Source organism: Helobdella robusta (genome assembly GCF_000326865.2).
Source record: "Helobdella robusta unplaced genomic scaffold HELROscaffold_9, whole genome shotgun sequence".
Taxonomy (NCBI): Eukaryota; Metazoa; Annelida; class Clitellata; order Rhynchobdellida; family Glossiphoniidae; genus Helobdella; species Helobdella robusta.
The window spans coordinates 4,078,138-4,097,540 of record NW_008705512.1 but is presented as its reverse complement, the minus strand read 5'-3'; the positions used below and the strand labels follow the sequence as shown (position 1 = coordinate 4,097,540).

Below are 19,403 nucleotides of genomic sequence, written 5' to 3'. Positions count from 1 at the left end.
CTGATGCTTTGAACTTTCTCTGGATCGCGAAGACCAGGATAATCTGCATTTATGTTTCAAGCGTTCAGTTGGCTGACTGCCAGTCGCAATTGTACAACACAGGTATGCATATTTACAGTTCTACATTTTGACAATTTTGATATTTACAACAAATTCGTCAGCTACCTAATGCAAAAATGATCATAGCATTGAGTAGGCATTCTTCTTCAGTGCTCAACTGCACGCGTCGAATTTTTCGAGCGAATTGGACAAGCTTGTTGTAGAACTTGTCGTTCTGTCCGGGGAGTCTTCGCCATGGGAGGAACTCGCTGGCGAAGGTGTCCTTCTCAGGGTTGTAGCGGTGCAGGGCGGCTATGAGGATTCTACACGGTGACTGAGCCAGACGAAGGATGGTTTTCTGATCTTCCTGGTGCAATTCTTTGAATCCTGAGACCAAGTTCACGCATGTTCGTACATTTATAAAAGATATTTGCATCTTTCGAAATTGATGAACCAGAGAGGTCATAGGTATTTTCATGAAAATGAGATAGTTATGTAATAATTCAATGATTTTAAGCTTCACAACCAACAATTCATTATTATTCAATAATAACTAAGGATATTAATTGTGTGCCTTTTTTCTGTTAGTAAGAAACTTTTGTTTACAATCAATTTTAAAATACAACATTTTTTGCTCTTAGCTTTGATCAGACAAATTTTTTGACAGACAAGTTTTTAAATGACTCATCAAAAGAGCAGCACAGCAAAATCTAGCGTCACTAAGCGCGAACCTGGCAGAGCTTTCATGTACTCCAGAGCCAACACTGTGAAATTAGGAACAACGACCTTTTCTACAAACCTCGATAACTCGTTTAAAGATTTTTCTCCCGTCATGAAATGCTAAGTGGCAGTTTGGAAATAATGCTTATTTGTCATAATGTTTTTATTAAAACTATGTTTAATTGAATTGAAAATATTATTTTATATAATTTAAAGATGACATGTACTAAAAATCAAAATAACACAACCCAATCATTATTCACTTTCAAATTTCATGAAACATTTTTATAATCTAACCGTAAATTTGTAGGCCAAAGCAAAGTTCATCTCAATGCTGTTGACTAAGAAGGCTCGGTAGGGAACGAAGTGATCTTGGTAGTACTTCTGGTACGCATGAATCCATTCAGCATCAGCAGCCGGATACTCGATACTGTGCCAGTAAAGCTTGCTTTCTCGTGCGATCTCTTGCATACTCAAGCCGCCTTCAAAGAAACATTCATCTACATGAAAGTCATTTTCAATCATGGTTAGGTCATCGGGTGGCAGGTCGTTTTCGTGTTTTTCTTCTTTAGAGAAGCATTCGTACATCATCTTGTGATCTCTTATCCAATGGGGCTCATATATTCCATCAACCCCTCGCGAGGCTATCCCGACAAGTTTTTCGCCCTCCTTCATGGCGGTGAAGACGTTGACGAGGTCGTATTTCAATAGTGCCATGTAGATCTTTAAGTCGTCGTTGTATCTAACCAGTGACCTACTGATGATCTGATTCTCTTTTTTGCTCTTATTGGCTCCATTTCGGAAGTTTTGAAATTTTAAAATGGACGGGGTTTTTGATAATGAAAATGAAACATTCACAATGGAGTAGGATTTGTTAGAAAATTTGTCTAACTTGCTCACAATTATATTATGGCAATTATTCTGAACGTCGTTGCTGTTGCTTCCGCTACCGCTCGTAACATCGACTACTTTAATGATGATTGTATTCCAGGAGCCCACTTCACTGGAACTCTCGCCAATGTTCTCCAAAATTAAAACATTTAAATCTTTCAAAAAAATCTTTTTGATGCATTTAAATCCCAAACTTTTCTGACTAATGTTGCAGTTCTTCATTTCTCGTATGACATCCTCAACGTCCCAAGGGTTAATTTTGTTATTCAGACATGTTCGTTTCACCCTCTGTTCTTTCAATTCCATGAACTGCTCGACGTTCATTTTCAAGGTACTGCAAACTAAAGATCTCTCCTGATTTTCCAATTCACCGAGAGAAGGAAAAATGGAATTACGATTGTCTACACCCAAGCTATTACAATCGTTTCCAAAGTTTATAAAATTATCAAAAAAAGACTGATTAACATCAAAATTGTTTATTTTCGTTAAGAGACAGCCTTTATCTGGGATGTTACTTGGATTCATAGTGAAGAGATCCATGAAAGATTGCGTGCAAATTAAATTTTTCAAATCCTCAGAGTTGACGTGTTTGAAAGGGTCCAGTCTTACTAAATCGTCAAACAAGCAGCGATTGTTCCAATCCAGAGAAGAAAAATCGCTCCCATATATGCATTCGAAGACGTTGTCATCGTTGTTACGCAAAGCAGAAGATGTTGGTTTTCGGGGAGATTTTGCATCGCATGTTTTTTTATTAATGAATGTCAAAATTGTCCTGGAATCTAATTTCCCATCGTCAACATCAACCTCTTCCGATTTCATGCCTGGTTCCTTGCTATTGTCGTTGATGTTGTTGCAGATAATAAGGTTATTGATGTTACTGATGTTATTGGTGTTATTGCTGTTGATGTTAGTGCAGTTGTTGTTGTAGCTATTTTGAACAAAATACTTGTTAACATCTTCGTTCAAAAAAGAGTCAGGAAGATAATCCATCCACTGTTGATTTTCCTGGTCTTGATGCTGTGATTGATGGAGTTGAAGCTGTTGTTCCTGCTGCTGTTGCTGCTGCTGTCGTTTTTGTGACTGTGGCTGCAACTGCTGTTGTTGTTGTTGGTGGTGGTTATATTGTTGTTGATGGAGATTAGAAAACTCATCATCTTGGTTGAACATTAATTCTTTCAAATTTTTCGAATCATCAAGAAGAAAGTCGTGCTTGTTGTCGCATGCATAATCGTCCAAGTTCAGATTGGAATCATCGAATAAATTTTTCATTCCAGGAGATGATGATGATGAATCCAGTAGATTGCTGCTACTGCTGTCTAGGCGCTTAAAATGGCTGGAATTTTTGCTGCATGCGCATCCCAATCCACACATGTCGTCACAAGGAGATGCCGCTAAAGTTACGGCTTCAACAGTAATTGGTCCAGACAAAAATGCATTCAGACCTATTTGAGAGGGATTGTCTTGGTGGAGTTGATTGAGCAAGTTTGATTGTCTCTGTGTAGGACGTAAAAAATGCTGTTGCTGTTGTTGATGCTGCTGTGGTTGTTGCTGGTGTTGATGATGCTGTGGCCGCTGCAAATATGTTAGCTGTTGCTGCTGCTGTTGTGGTGGTTGCTGTGGTCGTTGCAAATATGTCTGTTGTTGTAGTTGCTGCTGCTGCTGTTGCTGGTGTTGTTGATGAAGCTGCTGCTGAGGTTGTTGTTGTTGTAGAGATAGTGGCGAACTTTGTGGCAAAAAAATAGTTTGCTGCTGGGGTGATCGTGTCAAAAATGTTGAATGTTGCTGTGGCGAGTTATGCAAAACCATTGTTTGTTTGTTGCTGTTGTTGTTGTTGGCTGGTACTTGCTGCATGAATGCTGCTTGCTGCTGAGAGTTTGGAGGACTGTGCTTTTGTGTGTGTTGTTGTTGAGCCGGTGAGTTTTGCTGGAAAAAAATTGTAGATTGTTGTTGTTGCTGCTGCTGCTGTTGCTGTTGGGATGGTGTCCTTTGCTGAATGTAAACAAGTTGTTGTTGCTGCTGCTGCTGTTGTCGTTGTTGTTGCTGCTGCTGTTGTTGTGGCGGTGAACGTTCCTGAATGGGAAAAGTTTGTAGTTGCTGTTGAAGTTGTTGTGGAGAGCGTTGTTCAGTATAAACTGTTTGAGATTGTTGTAATTGTAGCGCAATAGGCGACGTCTGCTGAACTGGTTGGTTTTGCAACGACATTGCTTGTTGTAGTTGATGCATGTGCAGTTGGCGTTGCTGCTGCTGCTGCTGTAGGTGTTGCAGCTGTTGCTGTTGCTGCTGCTGATGAGCTTGTAAGAGTTGAGAATTTGAATCTTGAGGAGTGAATATATCTCCAATTAGTTGTTGTTGTTGTTCGTAATAAACACCATGTTGTGGTTCACTAAACTCAAGAGAGTCACCTAAATCGGCCCTACCTAGGACAAAGTTATTTCTATTCTGTTCATGCGACTGACTTCTTTTTTTCTTTTGGTCGGCAAGGATTGAATTATTTTGAGAGTTGAGACTTTCCGCACTTGCCTTTGATGGACGCCCCATCTGAATAGCTGATACAAAATTTAAAAATTTTGAAACCATTCTCTTTAAATATTCTTGTCGTTGTTAAAAAGTATCCGTATTAATAATCATCGTCAAAACTAAGAGAAAAATAAAGCTAGGAACAGACCTGCCCTTGACATGCCAACATCCAGGCATTTCTTAAATCGGCAAAACCTACAATTGTTCCTCGTGTTAGGGTTGATCTTACAGTCATGGTTGTTCTTACATGAGTATGATCCACTTTCAGTCAGACCTCGTCGGAAAAATTTCTGAGAAGCATGCGAAGAATGCTTGCCTACATAATGAAAATTATGCACACACACACACACACACACACACACACACACACAAATGCATACACATGTACCCAAGTATACCAACACAAACACACAAGCACATAGAGACACATAAACACAAACCTTGCATCCTTCGCATGTATTGGCTCCGAAATGAATACCATTAGCAAGGTCTCCGCATACGACACATTTGTGTTGACCCTCTGCCAACTGAACTTGAGGGTTACGAACTAGTGCAACAAAATAGTATGTCATTTCAATTTTCTTTTAATAAAAAATAGAAAAAATGAAATTATTATTATTATTAATATTATTATTATCATTATTGCTAATTATAATCGATAGCAAATCTGAAACTCTTGTGATAGACTCAAACTATTGTCATACACTCTTTTCATACACTCAAACACAAACACACACACACATACACACACACATACATACAAACAAACAAACATACATACATACACATACCTTTTCTATACATGCCTTGTTTAACGCACTTCTGATAGCGGCAATGTTTACAATTGGTTCGAGTCGTCAATGTTATTTCACAATTTCCATTAAATTTACATTGGAACTGGGCGTGTTCATCCGCATATCTTAGAAAAAACGTCTGAAATAATTGGAAAATATAAAACTTAATAGCAAAAATATTAATTTGAATAATAAAATAGATGGCGCAATGTAATGGTGTAATGTTTCATGTGCCTGGCTGTAATGATGTAGTGACCGGAATCAATTAGATATGCCCCAATGTATTGACCTGGACAAACAATCGGCCGAAATTTGACATACGGCTTCGGCCATTTTAAAGCCCCAAATAGCCGAATAGAGCAGCATCCTTTAGAGCCATCACTCTTTTGCATTCCATGAAAATAATTGTTAAATATTATAGTGGGAAATTTATTTTCGCCATCATTGAATATGAACAAGAGATTTAATATTATCTTGAAGAATTGTTGGATGGACGTGTTTTTTTACAATAACCTGTTTTTCATTCTAAAAATTTGAATTTTGTTCGATATACTGTTGATCTTTTAGTATTGGGCCTTCAGCTTTGGCCGTATTGCGAGCTAACCAAATTCACTATTCAATGCATCTCTTGTTTGAATGTTTATAAACTTCTGCTGCCTCTCCCATGCAATGTGCGTGTATGTGTGTGCGTGTATGTGTTGTTAAATCACTTTGAAAAACACTAGAAAGAATTGTAAAAAAAAAATGAAGATGAAAATTTGAACCTTGCAGGGCACACAAACAAAAGCGTGAAAATAATTGCCGTGAGCAGAGTCGCCACAAACAACACATTCACCATATTTTCCTTTTAGTTTGGCTTCGTTCTTGCCAGCTGCAGCTGAGGGAGAGTTTTGTTGTTGGCATGGTTTTTGCTGTTGTTGTTGTTGTTGTTGTGGTGGTGGTGGTGGTTGTGTTTGTTCTGATTTCGTATTATCCCTACTAAACGTAAATAGTTGCAAGCGTGGCGTTTGTTGTTGCAGCTGTTGTTGCTGCAGCTGCTGTTGTTGTATCGGTTGAATTTGTAAGTGTAGTTCGATATGTTGTTGCTGGTGGTGCTGAGGTTGTTGTTGATGTAGCTGCGGTGCTGAGAGGAACAAGTGTTGGTATTGCTGCAATGTATGTATGTGCTCCTGCTGTTGCAGTTGTTGACACAGATCATCAGAAGTGTCTTGTAGCAGCTGGTTGTGGCTGTTGTCGCCGCTACAAATACCGCTGATCCCGTTCAACACTTGGAACACTTCACGAATTAATTTAAAAATGAATAAAATCACAATGTATATTATGCGAAATTCTAACATATGCATTTAATTCAGTCAATATTAGTTTAATAAACAAATTAAAACATCAAAACATTTGTAAATTAATCTATTAAAACCATAGAAACCATTAAAAATTATTAAACAATCTAAAACAAATAAATCTCTAACCATCTTCTGGCTGGCAGGCAGCGTTCAGAAAATGATCAGTTTCCATCATTCTTTCCTTCTTACAAAAATTGTAAAAAAAAATCTTAGTCCTAAGTAGTAGTGGTGACTGCAGTTGCTTCTCTGGCTGTTGCCAACGTTTTTCCCCTCAGATATATACAAACGACTATTAATTATTATCTACACTATACACAGTTTTTTTGGCTCTCGGGGTCAAGTCATTGCAGCGTTCTTCATTGGCTAATTTTCTTCATTTTAATCTGAAAGGATATTTAATTTTATTTGGTAACGTTTCTTTATTTAATTCTAAAAAAAAGATTCAATGGCAGTAGCAGTAGTATTAGTAGTAGAACTACTTATGCTAGTAATAGTACCAGTGGTGGTAGTGGTAATAGTAGCAGTAGAAATAGTAGTAGCAGCAGCAGCAGCAGTAGTAGTAAGTAGTAGTAGTAGTAGTAGTAGTGGTAGTAGTAGTAGTAGTGGTAGTAGTAGTAGTAGTAGTAGTAGTAGTAGTAATAGTGGTAGTAGTAGTAGTAGTAGTAGTAGTAGTAGTAGTAGTAGTAGTAAATAATAATAACAATAATAATAGTAATAATAACGCTATATGTTTGTGGTAATATTAGTGTAAGTATTTGTAATTAGCTTCAGTATTCAGTAATTTTATGAGTAAGAGTATTTGTTGAATTAGCCTGATCATTTAATGCAAAATAATTTTAAAAGGGTTAGTGGTTAATTTATCAGTTCAGTATTTAAAATTTAGATAAATATTAGCTTTAAATAGCTTTAGAATTAGAGTGTTGTAGTAGTGCAAAATTGTCAAGAGGCTATGTAAGTTTAAAAAGTAGTTACTATAAAATTAATTATTTTAGCATATAACTCTGGTTAAAGTTGAGTATTTTTAGTTGCTGTGTAAGCATTTGGATTTTAAATATGTGATGTATGCATGTTTGTATGTGTGTGTATGGTAGGTATGTGTGTGTTTGCGTGTATGTATGTGGCTTTTATGTGTGTGTTGCATACTTATAAATATGTATGGTTGTACTTATACCACTTATACAAACAATTATTGTATTGTGTGTATAAATCTTAGTATAGAGATGTTTTGTTTGCAATCCATTATGTACACGCCACTTATGTTGTACGTATGTATGCGTGTATGTGCTATAGTGTGTGTATGTAAGTATGTTGTGTGTGTGTGTGTGTGTGTGTGTATGTGCGTGTATGTGTCGTTGTGCGTGCTTTGTTTAGATGCACTGGTAATGCATACAGAAGGATAAGATAAGGTCAAATTTAAACAATTATTCTTCAATAAATTAAATCTCTTTGAATTCATTCCTACATTTGTGCTTGTATGTTTTGGTACGTTCGTATCTGCTTGTGTGAATGTGTATGCGTGTATGGGCTATATGTGTATGTGGGAGAGTGGCGTACGAGTTTTTGTATGTTTGTATGTGCGTGCGTGTCTGTGTTATTGCTGACGTTTTATTACAATTTTTGTAAAATGCGTCATCGTGGAATAGGAAATATGAGGTTTCAGACACAAATTAGAATGATACGTACCTGCAATACAATGTATTTGAGCCTTTAATTTAAACCATCGATCTGAAACATAAAAAGATGGTTAACTGATGTTAATGAACGGACGCTCAAACACACACACACAACACATACACACACCGCACGTACAAACATACACATACATACTTAATACATACTTACACACACAGAAGCAAACATTAGCAGAAATACAAATGCATACATACATGCACACTTGAATTGTACACTAATGTGAGCGCGTACACTCACGCACATACGCACACGCAACTTATTATAAATTACACAAAGAACCATGGTCCAGTTGTTGCTGGCTTGTGTGCTTGCATAGTTAATGTGAGCATCAATGTATAAATTGTATATATACTGTATATCTACACTCGCATGATATACAACGCGTATGTATATATTCGTAGTCTTCTGAGTGAGTGGGTGAGTGAATGAGTGAAGTGAGATAAAAACCAAAACGTGATAAAATGCAACTGCGTTTATTTGCGCGTATATGTGAGTATGTGTGACTGTATGTATATATATATATATATACATATATATATATATACTTTGTATGCTTATAAGTGCGTACGCGTTTGTGTGTGCGTATGTGTGTGCGTGTAATGTACAGTTTAAAATAAGCAGCATTTTTACATGAGTCGTGTTTTTATGCGTGTTAAAACGTATTGGATTATGTGCGTGTGTGATAGTACAACGCATGTATATATGTGCGTACGTGTATGTAGGTGTGTTTGTGAGTAGTAGACTCTTGTGTGTGTTCGGAATTTGTATATTTTGTTATCTTTAATTGTTTTCCGTTCTTCAATTATAAATTTAATTTTGAAAAATTAATAAATACAGTTAATTTCGGCTAATGCATCTTTAGCGCATATGAGCTAGAGCTAGACGGCCGGGGCGTTATATTTAAATGATATTGAAGCATTTTTCAATGATCGAGCTTAAGCATTTCTCTACACCGTGCTGTATGTATAATGATATAAGTTTGCTTATTTGTACCTGTACAATATACACAATGTATTCATAAATAAGATTGTATGTTTTTATTTACGCTTGCATATGTATACAATCCACGTTTTGTAAATGTTTGTATGTGGCCACTATACATTTATGTAAACATCGATGCAAGCAAATTTTAAAAAAATGTTTGTTTATACCTTCATTCATTCATTTAAACACTTATGTAGTTCTTCATTCATTCATTCATTCATACATACATACATACATACATGCAGGCATACACTCATGCATTTATTCATTACTTACACATTCATTCATTCATTCGTTCAGTCAATCATTCATTTCAAGTGTTTATATTCACCTTAATCAATCATTTCATGACTAAGACAATGGCGAAGAAAGAAAGAATGAATGAATGAACAAACGAACAAACAAACTAAATGAATGAATAAATGACTTAAAAAGGTCAAATAAATCATTACAGTGAAAAATTAATGAGACGTTTTAAAATCATTCATAAAGTACTAACAATAAATACGGCTTCAGCTGCTACAATCTTGGCAATTTTTGTCACAAGTAAGAGTAATTTTACCTAAAAAATAAATGTTTCATTAAAAAACTAAGTACCTTTATTACAAAAGGAAGCATTAACACCAAAAACATGTATTTTTCACTCATTTTTATTTCAAGAACAGCTATATTGTCACAAAAATAAGCCTTTTAACTACGAAATTGGTGTTTTCACTCCAAAAATGTTCAGTACTCGCAAGTGTAACCGCAGAGAAAGCAATGACCCGGTGCGAAAATATTCTTCAATATCGATTTCACCATGAACATTGATGAAAAAATAAATCCACAGCAGAAGCAGAGCGCAAAAATATTTATTCTTGAATTAATGTGAAAAGAAATTTGGGTCATTCCAATAATAAAAATAACAACATCAACAAAAATTAATAACAGTAACAAAAACAACAAGAAGAAAACATCAATGAGGACAAAAACAATCATTTAATCAATAAAAAATAACAAACCGTGAACAATAAGTAAATGTGTGTGTATGTATGTGTGTATGTATGTGTGTGTGTGTGTGGTGTGTGTGTGTGTGTCAAAATTTGTATATCGCTTCTCTTGAAAAACCTCAGAAGCGCTTATGTATGTATGTATATATATATATATGTATGTATGTATGTATGTATGTATGTATAAACTTTTTAGAGCAAAAAATCGTTGTGAGCGAAGAAACTGGACTAGATCTCAATATCCTTGGTCCCTTAAATCTCTGAACGAAAATTTCTTGTGAACATGGCCCCAAGTACATGTTCAGAAGAATGCACTTTCTATGTGAAAGTCATACAAGTTCAGTAAACACACAATTTGTTGTGCTATTGTTGTTGTACACGCAACTTTGTGTGTTCGTACGTGTCTTCGAATGTACGAGCAATGTTATGTACAAAAATGTGACGAGGTACGTACGTTACGTGCAACAACACGTGCGTGTGTACATCATTACGTGCAGCGGATGTGCTACAGACATCACAACTCAGCGAAGAACAATGCACACAATGCAAGAGCGAAGCAACTACAACATATGAAACATATAAAAAACAACACTACATGCCAAAAACACGACATAACATACAAAAAACTGCAACAACAACACACCAAACGACGCAAAACTGCAACAACAACACACACCTTCCATCTGTTTTTTCATATTGATCTGCTCTAATGCACATAAAAGCATATGGCAATACACATACAAAAACACACACACACACAAAGACACACGCATATGTTAACACACACAAGCGTTTATAAATACACACATATACATACCATACATACATAAATTATTTATAAAGATCACTGCGTTTTCGGCATTATTCAACTTGTACTTGAGTCTCCCAATTTTTCTAACGAGATTTTTATCATGTTGATGAAGTTAAACTCAACAACAAGTTGAATAATACCGAAAACGCAGTGATCTTTATAAATAATTGTATTTATGATAGTCTAACCCCAAAAAATACATACTTAAATGTACACTAAAATGTATACGTATCATTCATACATCCATTAAACGTGCATACTTGTATACGTACACAAACATACAGACATACAAACAAACAATTCAACACACGTACATACATACAGAAATACAAACGCACAGATAAAACATTCACTGGCGTAGAAAATGAAACAATAAACATTTACTTATCTCAAAAGCCGAGTGATCTGCTTAGAATGGCCATTGCATTGAAACCATTAAGAAGGGTAATTTAATTTGAATATTTGAATTTGATATATAATGCAACACACACAACAATGAACACACACACACACACACACACCCACACACACACACAGACCCACACACACACACACACTATCTATCGTTATCAGGAGTTTCGGCTATTTTTAGATCATGCATTATCAACAATATCACATTCCATACAAAAACACTGGCGTTTGAGTTTGTTTAAAGTCAATTAAAATAAAAACGAATGAATAAATAATAATTAAAATGATAAATATATTATTAATAATATTGTGAAATTATTGAAATTAGTTTTTGTGATGATTGTTTAGTAAATACAATAAAATAAATGACACTGTGTGTGTGTGTGTTGTGTGAGAAAGTGTGTGTGCTGCGTTTTAAAATAACAAGGCAAAGCGACAAAATTCAACATAACACAATCACATTCAACAATATAGAACCACACATAGCAGTAAAAAATCACACTTTTTAAAAAGGTATACTAATTCCATACAAAATACAACATCACTTAATCATAGACGCAAAAAATGTCGCCAATACGCAACGACATCCAACGACACGCAACAACTACAAAAAACAAAACTATTTTCAACATGGCACCATCATTTTCATGGCAGTATTATCGGATTACATAAATTTAGATAGAAATAAAATGATGACATTGTTGGTTGATGTTTGAAACAACAAAAACACAGCAACAATACCAAAAATACGCAACAATACTAGCAAATGCCAACAATGCTAACAATCAAAACAACAAAACACAAACACAGGAAGCAACATTATGCCAAATGCCAATTATAACACAAAAAATCTATAACGATATATATCACTAAAACAATAAACACACACGTGTATGCTTGGAGAGAGAGAGAGAGAGAGAGAGAGAAAGAAACACTGAACAGCTCACACATACATAATATACACACAGCATACACATACGCACCACAAAAAGAACCGAGATACACGAACAAATCCACACACACACACACACACACACACACACACAATGGTACAGGTAAAACAAACACATAACAATAAGCCAAACAAGCCAGCCTACAGCCAGCTAGCCAGTGATGGTTAGTGTGTGGCTAATTATTACGCTGGATGAGCGATCAAATAGTTAACGTCATTTTTATATTTCTTTTTTGTGGTTTATTTACTTTAAATTTAAAATAAGTTTGTAAATTATATATCGTATGATTATCCATGAATTTCTATTCTTTGCTTATAGCGTGACTTTTACGATCTTGTGTAAATTTCTAAATTTTGAGGACTTGATATATTTATCTAGATAGATGGATAATGGATAGATAGATGGATAGATAGATGGGTAACATTGGAACGATCATCATCACTTCCAGCTAAACGATAGATGGATGGATAGATGGATGAATAGATAGATGGATAGATGGATGGATAGATGGATGGATAGATGGATGGATAGATGGATGGATGGATGGATGGATAGATGGATGGATGGATAGATAGATACATACATAGATAGATAGATAGATAGAAAGATAGATAGATACATACATACATACATACATACAGATAGATAGATAGATAGATAGATAGATAGATAGATAGATAGATAGATAGATAGATAGATAGATAGATAGATAGATAGATAGATAGATATCGATATATTGTAAATAAAAACATTGAAGAATTTGGTTAAACGTAAAACCTTCACCAATGTATAGTATCAATGTAACCGTAGCCACCGTTTGCAAATGATTTCTCAATCTACATAGTGTTAAGTGAATAATTCACATCCCAACTAACGAAAAAACATACCATAAAAACAGTAAAATCATCAACACAAACAAATTAAAACATAAGCAAACCTACAAAAACAGACAGAAACATACAACCAAACAAACATACAAACAAAACAAAACACTAGAACATTATAAAAACAACATGATCGAATTCTATCATAAGTTTTAAAACATTGAGTGAAACATAGCAAACATACTTTGGATCTAGTAACCTACATATCTCACTTAACTTTTTCAAGTAGCCTACTGTACACTACAAAAACAAATAACATTAACGCCATTACAAAACATTGTATTATCACATTAACATTATTACATATTCAAAATTTTAATAGTTCAAGTCGCAAATATCTCAATTTTATTTACCCAAAACACGCAAAGAGATATACAGGATATAGTTAAAGGAAGTTATAGATATAGTTAGATAGATAGATAGATAGACTGATAGATAGACTGATAGATAGATAGATAGATAGATAGATAGATAGATAGATAGATAGATAGATAGATAGATAGATAGATAGATAGATAGATAGATAGATAGATAGATAGATAGATAGATAGATAGATAGATAGATAGCAAAATACAGACAGGTAGATTGTTTGATTGATTGATAGATAAATAGATAGATAGGATATAAGATAGATAGATAGATAAATAGATAGCAAAATACAGACAGGTAGATTGTTTGATTGATTGATTGATTGATAGATAAATAGATAGGATATAAATAAGATAGACAGCATGCAAAGTCAATAGCTAAGTAGTTGCAAGCAGTACTACAAGCAGATTTTATTGTGAGAAAAAAGTGTAAATAAATAAAGATCATAGCTAATCAATCATATGAATAATTTTATTAGTTATTAAAATTAAACAGAAGAAAAAGCAACTGAAATGTACACCAAATTAATTGTGTACGTATTATAAGCAAGCATTTACTTCAGCATGTTTTTTAATTGAGTTTTTCAACCTTTACGAAGGGGCAAAACGAAATCAAATATATAAACATTAAATTAAGAACAAAAATATTTATATATATTATAATTAAATGTACATAAAATAAAGAATATGGGTGGATGAACGAATGAATGAATGAATGAATGAATGAATGAATGAATGAATGAATGAACGAATGAATGAATGAACGAATGAATGAATCAATGAATGAATGAACGACAAAAAAGACAGCAGCTAACCTATAGGTCTTTAAAAGCGATTTTTTCTGAAGAAATAAAAAATAAATAAGATTACAATTTTCAAATTTTAATTAGGTAAAAAATTTCCAAATACCAAAACTCGACACACAGTACAAAACAATACACGCAATACACATGTGTATTTATCTTAAAAATATATTATACAAGTGTAAAAATAAAACACACAATTGTACATAGTGCACATTAGTGAATGGCAATGTATGTATAAGAAGTACATATGCGTATATGTGTGAATGTACTATGTATGGGTGTATTTGTTTGTTTGTATGTGTGTGGGTGTGTGTGTTAATGTTAGCATAAGTTTCGTAATGTTTGTTTATGCAATAGTATCAAAAAATGGAACCAACTTTTTGGCACAGTAGTACAGTGTGGAGCAATGAAACCAAACATACGCATAACAAAACGGGGCAATGAAACAACACTTAGTACAGTCACCTTGCAATATATATATACAATAACAAACTGAAACTGAGTAGTCCTCTCATCATACATACATACATACATACATACATACATACATATAAATATTTACATACATACATACATAAAAACATACATACATACAAACAAACATACATTCATACAAACATATATACGTACTACCAACATATTGCATTCATTGTGCATACGTGTAAGCCATCCGCCCTGCAAGTATACAAATATATGGAGATACATAAGCCCGGCGTGTACATTTGCATACAAATACACACATCCTATTATTATACAAATACATGTGTACGTGTGTGTGCACATGCGTGTGTGTGTGTGTGTGTACACGTTATAAATGTATATATAAGTGTAATGTACATTATCTACAACACACAATCGCTGGTTGTACATTAATGTATGTACGTTTCCCGCTGTGCACTGATGTATGATGCACACTGATGTACAAACCATAGTGGAGTGCGTGCATGCATGTGTGTGTATATATATATATATATATATATGCTTGTATATATATATATATATATATATATATACATATATACTTGATTGAATACAAGAGTGATTGAAATGAATGAAAGAATAAACACAGAAAAGGGCGATTTTATGAACCATTGAACGAACAATTGATAAACTGATGAATTATTGAACGAACGAACAAACGCATTAATGCATGCATGAATAAATGTATGTAAGTGCATGCATTCATATATGTATTACAGTTATAATTGATTAATTTTCAGAAGGTGTCAATATATAAATCATTTTTCCATATTTGCACCACCACCGTGCAATCAAATTTTCAACATCTGTTCTGTAATCACTATATCATTGTCATTTTAGATATCATGATATCATTCTCACTATCATCAACAGAAGCTATCATGTATCATGTATCATGTATCATGTTTGCTTGCTTGCTTGTCTGTCTGTTCACCAATGAACCATTTTTAAATATGCGATATTTAAATGCTTTTCAATAATAAGCATCTATTGTCATCATCATCGTCGTCGTCATAGTCATTATCATTACACATATGTGTGCATTCGTTAAGAACATAATTTACATAAGAATTTTCTATATTATAATAATAATAATATTATTATTATTATTATGATTATTAGTTGTATTAGTAGTAGTAGCAATTTTAAATAGCAGCCAATCACAAACGTTGCTTCAGTGACGTCACCTTCAAGTTATATTACGTAACCATGTCATAATTAAATGATGATGAAACGAATTCAACTTTATCGTCAGAATATTGTCAACTTTGTTGCTTCAAAAACACGCATAGTTAAGAAACTACACACACACGTGAACAATCACATATATGAACCTACACGCATATAAACGCATGTAGCCATATTTTAACATATACACACACGCACAAAAGATTCCACATAGTAAAATACTAACATATTTACATACACATACATACACACAGAGTCACACTTTACCTAAATACACACACGCACGCACACATCTCATACTATAAACAATTTTATATACATTCATACACATCTATATATACATGCGTACACATCCATATATACATACATACATACACATCCTCTAACAAGCTCACATACATACTTAACCGCCTGCAAATTAAATACACTCATGTATAAAATTACACACACGTGCATATATAAATATGTGTACATGTACATACAATACGTATGAACATACATGCAATACACTACACACATATACAAACACATACGTACACACACATACACATGCATGCATACATACAGCATGCATACATACATACATACATACGTACATACATATATACAAAACGAAACGAAACGAAATTTTATTTGCTGCTTAAAATTAAAAAATTTTAATGATAAGAAGCGGGCTGACCATGATGAATTCTTATTGGAATTCATCGAGCATGGCCAACATAACAGAAAATACAAATTACTTTTCTAGTTTTCTATATAAATGATGCAACTTTGAATGTAACGGTCCTTGAATAATTCACAATTAAACCCATTTACTAACAACTAACATGTTCTGTTAACATAATTATGTTTTTTGTTAATACTAACAACTAACACTTTTTTGATGAATTCCAATAAGAATTCTATCATGGTCAGCCCGCTTCTTATCATACATACATACAAACATATATACATACAAACAACCAAACATACATACACACAAATCATAGATATCTCGATGAAGTACTTCGAGACATCTATGATACAAACATAAAAACATGCATGATACATACACATACAAATATACAACTCTTCATACGCACATGTCTACATATATAACATGTCTTAAGACATCTATGATATATAACATACACATACAAACAAGAACATACATACATACCTCCTTTACATACAATTACACACAAGCATACATACATTTGTTTATAAAATTTACATTTATATATGACACATACCAACTCGTTGTACATATGTCAGCACATACATTTATTTAAATAGCGATCATTATTACACACACACGTACACGTACACACACACAAACACATGCACACGCGCACACACCTAACCGGACGAGTCATAACAACGGAATAGCTTAGTGGCCGAAAATGCTTCTCTCTCATTGGCTGAGCTAAAAATTGAGGAGCGTAGGGATGTGCCATTTTTCGAAGGAGTTTTTGTATCGATCAGTGTTTTTAACTTATGGAACGAATTACCTTTTAATTAATATTATTTTCACTTTTATTGTAAATAAATATCAGCAATTGCAATATTATTTTATATAGTTTCAAAAATTAATCTCTATAAGAATAATATTACAAAAAATATTGTTTTACTTTCCATCACTTTTATCATCGTCATTCTAGATATCATTATATCATTTTCACTATTATATCCTTCTCGTTATATCATCGTCATTTTAGAAATAATTATATCCTTCTCACTAATATATCTTTCTCTTTGAATCATTGTCATTTTAGACAGTATATAATAGTTACAAGTTTGTAATTTTAGATATCATTATATAATATTTTACTAATATTATATATCATATTCGTTGTATCATTATATCATTTTTGTTGTGTTCTCATTAGCAAATTAGCAATATATCATTTTCGTTGTATCATTATATCATTCTCGTTGTATCATCATTAGCAATATATCCTTTTCGTTGTATCATTATATCATTCTAATTTATTTATTCATTCATTTTTTAATTGTAAATAATAAAAAGAGCGCAAAAAAGATGACATTAAAGAGACGTGATAGCATCACTGATGTGATAATGGAGCCATTTTGAAAATCAATCTAATCTAACGATGGTGTGAACATTAGAGTTTTTAATTGCCATCACTCTGATGACAATGATGATGATGATAAAATTTTCGGTGATGATGACGACGACGATGATGATGGCGATGATGAAGACGGCGTTGGTGATATCATGATATTTGGAATGCTAATGATGGTGCCAACAATATTAGCAATGATAATGAAGATGATGACGACGATGATGATATCACAATGATATCAACGGTAATATAGCCAATGATGACAACGATGATGATGATTATGATGATGATTATGATGATGATTATGATGATGATGATGATGATGATGATGATGATTATGATGACGATGATGGTAATGAATGTTATTGCGCTGACATGAATTACGATGAATGATAGCTGAGGTGATGAATGACTGATGACCTGTGGGCTTTTAAAATAATTTGATGGTGATGATGTTGATGATGACGACGACGATGATGTTGTGATGACGATGGTGACTACGTTTCTATTTGATGACGTCACGATGTTGTTATTGACGTCATGACGTAATGATTATGTTGTTCCTCATGACGATGATGTCACTGAATGTAATTTTTGTAGTCCTGACCAGAGGATGACGTATATATAATGATGAAATGCCGAAATGGTGTGAATTATCCTCGCGTTACCATGAAAAAAGATAGCAATGGAAATGATGACGAAAAGGAGATTATGATGATAGTGACGGTGACGTCATCAGACGACAAAACGTCATTCGCAACGTCGGTGTCACTAGGTAACTATGACAATTTGTTGATGTTATTCTGACGCTATTCTTGCCGTTATTAATGTTACTATTATTACTACCAAGAGTAACACTGCTACTAGTAGTGGTAGCAGCAGTTTATTTGTAGTAGTAGTAGTAGTAGTAGTAGCAGTAGTAGTAACAGTAGTAGTAGCAGTAGTAGTAACAGTAGTAGTAACAGTAGTAGTAGTAGTAGTAGTAGTAGTAGTAGTAGTAGTAGTAGTAGTAGTAGTAGTAGTAGTAGTAGTAACAGTAGTAGTAGCAGCAGCAGAGCAGTGGTAGTAGTAAAAGGATTGATATTGTTGATATTATAACAGGTTAATTAAATTCAATTTATAACAACTTTGAAGAACAAAGTGTCATCCAAAACACGGATCAAAAACATTTTCCAAGCAATCTTTGGCCACCTATGAAATAAAGAAAAAATTGATTCGTGGCAATCTAGCGAAGGGAAAGTTAATATTATTGTTTATATTTTTCAAAGTAATAATTATAGTTATAATTTTTTTTATTATTTTAATAATTATACCTCTTTTTAAAAAATGACGTCAATTTTAAAGTTGCTTGTTTCTCAAAGATATTTTTTTTCTTGAATAAATATCCACTTCTACAGAACGACGAAAATAATTTATTCTGAAAAATTGTCAAAATACGAATTGAGGTCTGTCTGTGGTTCAAATTTGGG

General features: G+C 33.6%; 2 protein-coding genes across 2 annotated transcripts; one reads left to right on the top strand and one right to left on the bottom strand.

The window, feature by feature from the left end:
- Positions 1–4,286: 4,286 nt before the first annotated feature.
- HELRODRAFT_70853 (hypothetical protein) lies at positions 4,287–5,791 on the bottom strand (the record flags this gene model as incomplete). Its single annotated transcript, XM_009032928.1, has 4 exons — positions 4,287–4,457; positions 4,608–4,714; positions 4,959–5,100; positions 5,726–5,791. Coding segments are annotated over 4 exons (486 nt in total), but the record flags the coding sequence as incomplete, so codon positions are not given.
- A 4,458-nt stretch (positions 5,792–10,249) lies between these two features.
- Positions 10,250–13,940, top strand: HELRODRAFT_166335 (hypothetical protein; the record flags this gene model as incomplete). Its single annotated transcript, XM_009033283.1, has 5 exons — positions 10,250–10,303; positions 11,102–11,221; positions 11,351–11,431; positions 12,244–12,304; positions 13,891–13,940. 5 exons carry the CDS (start codon positions 10,250–10,252, stop codon positions 13,938–13,940), a joined length of 366 nt encoding a protein of 121 aa, XP_009031531.1.
- Positions 13,941–19,403: the final 5,463 nt, after the last annotated feature.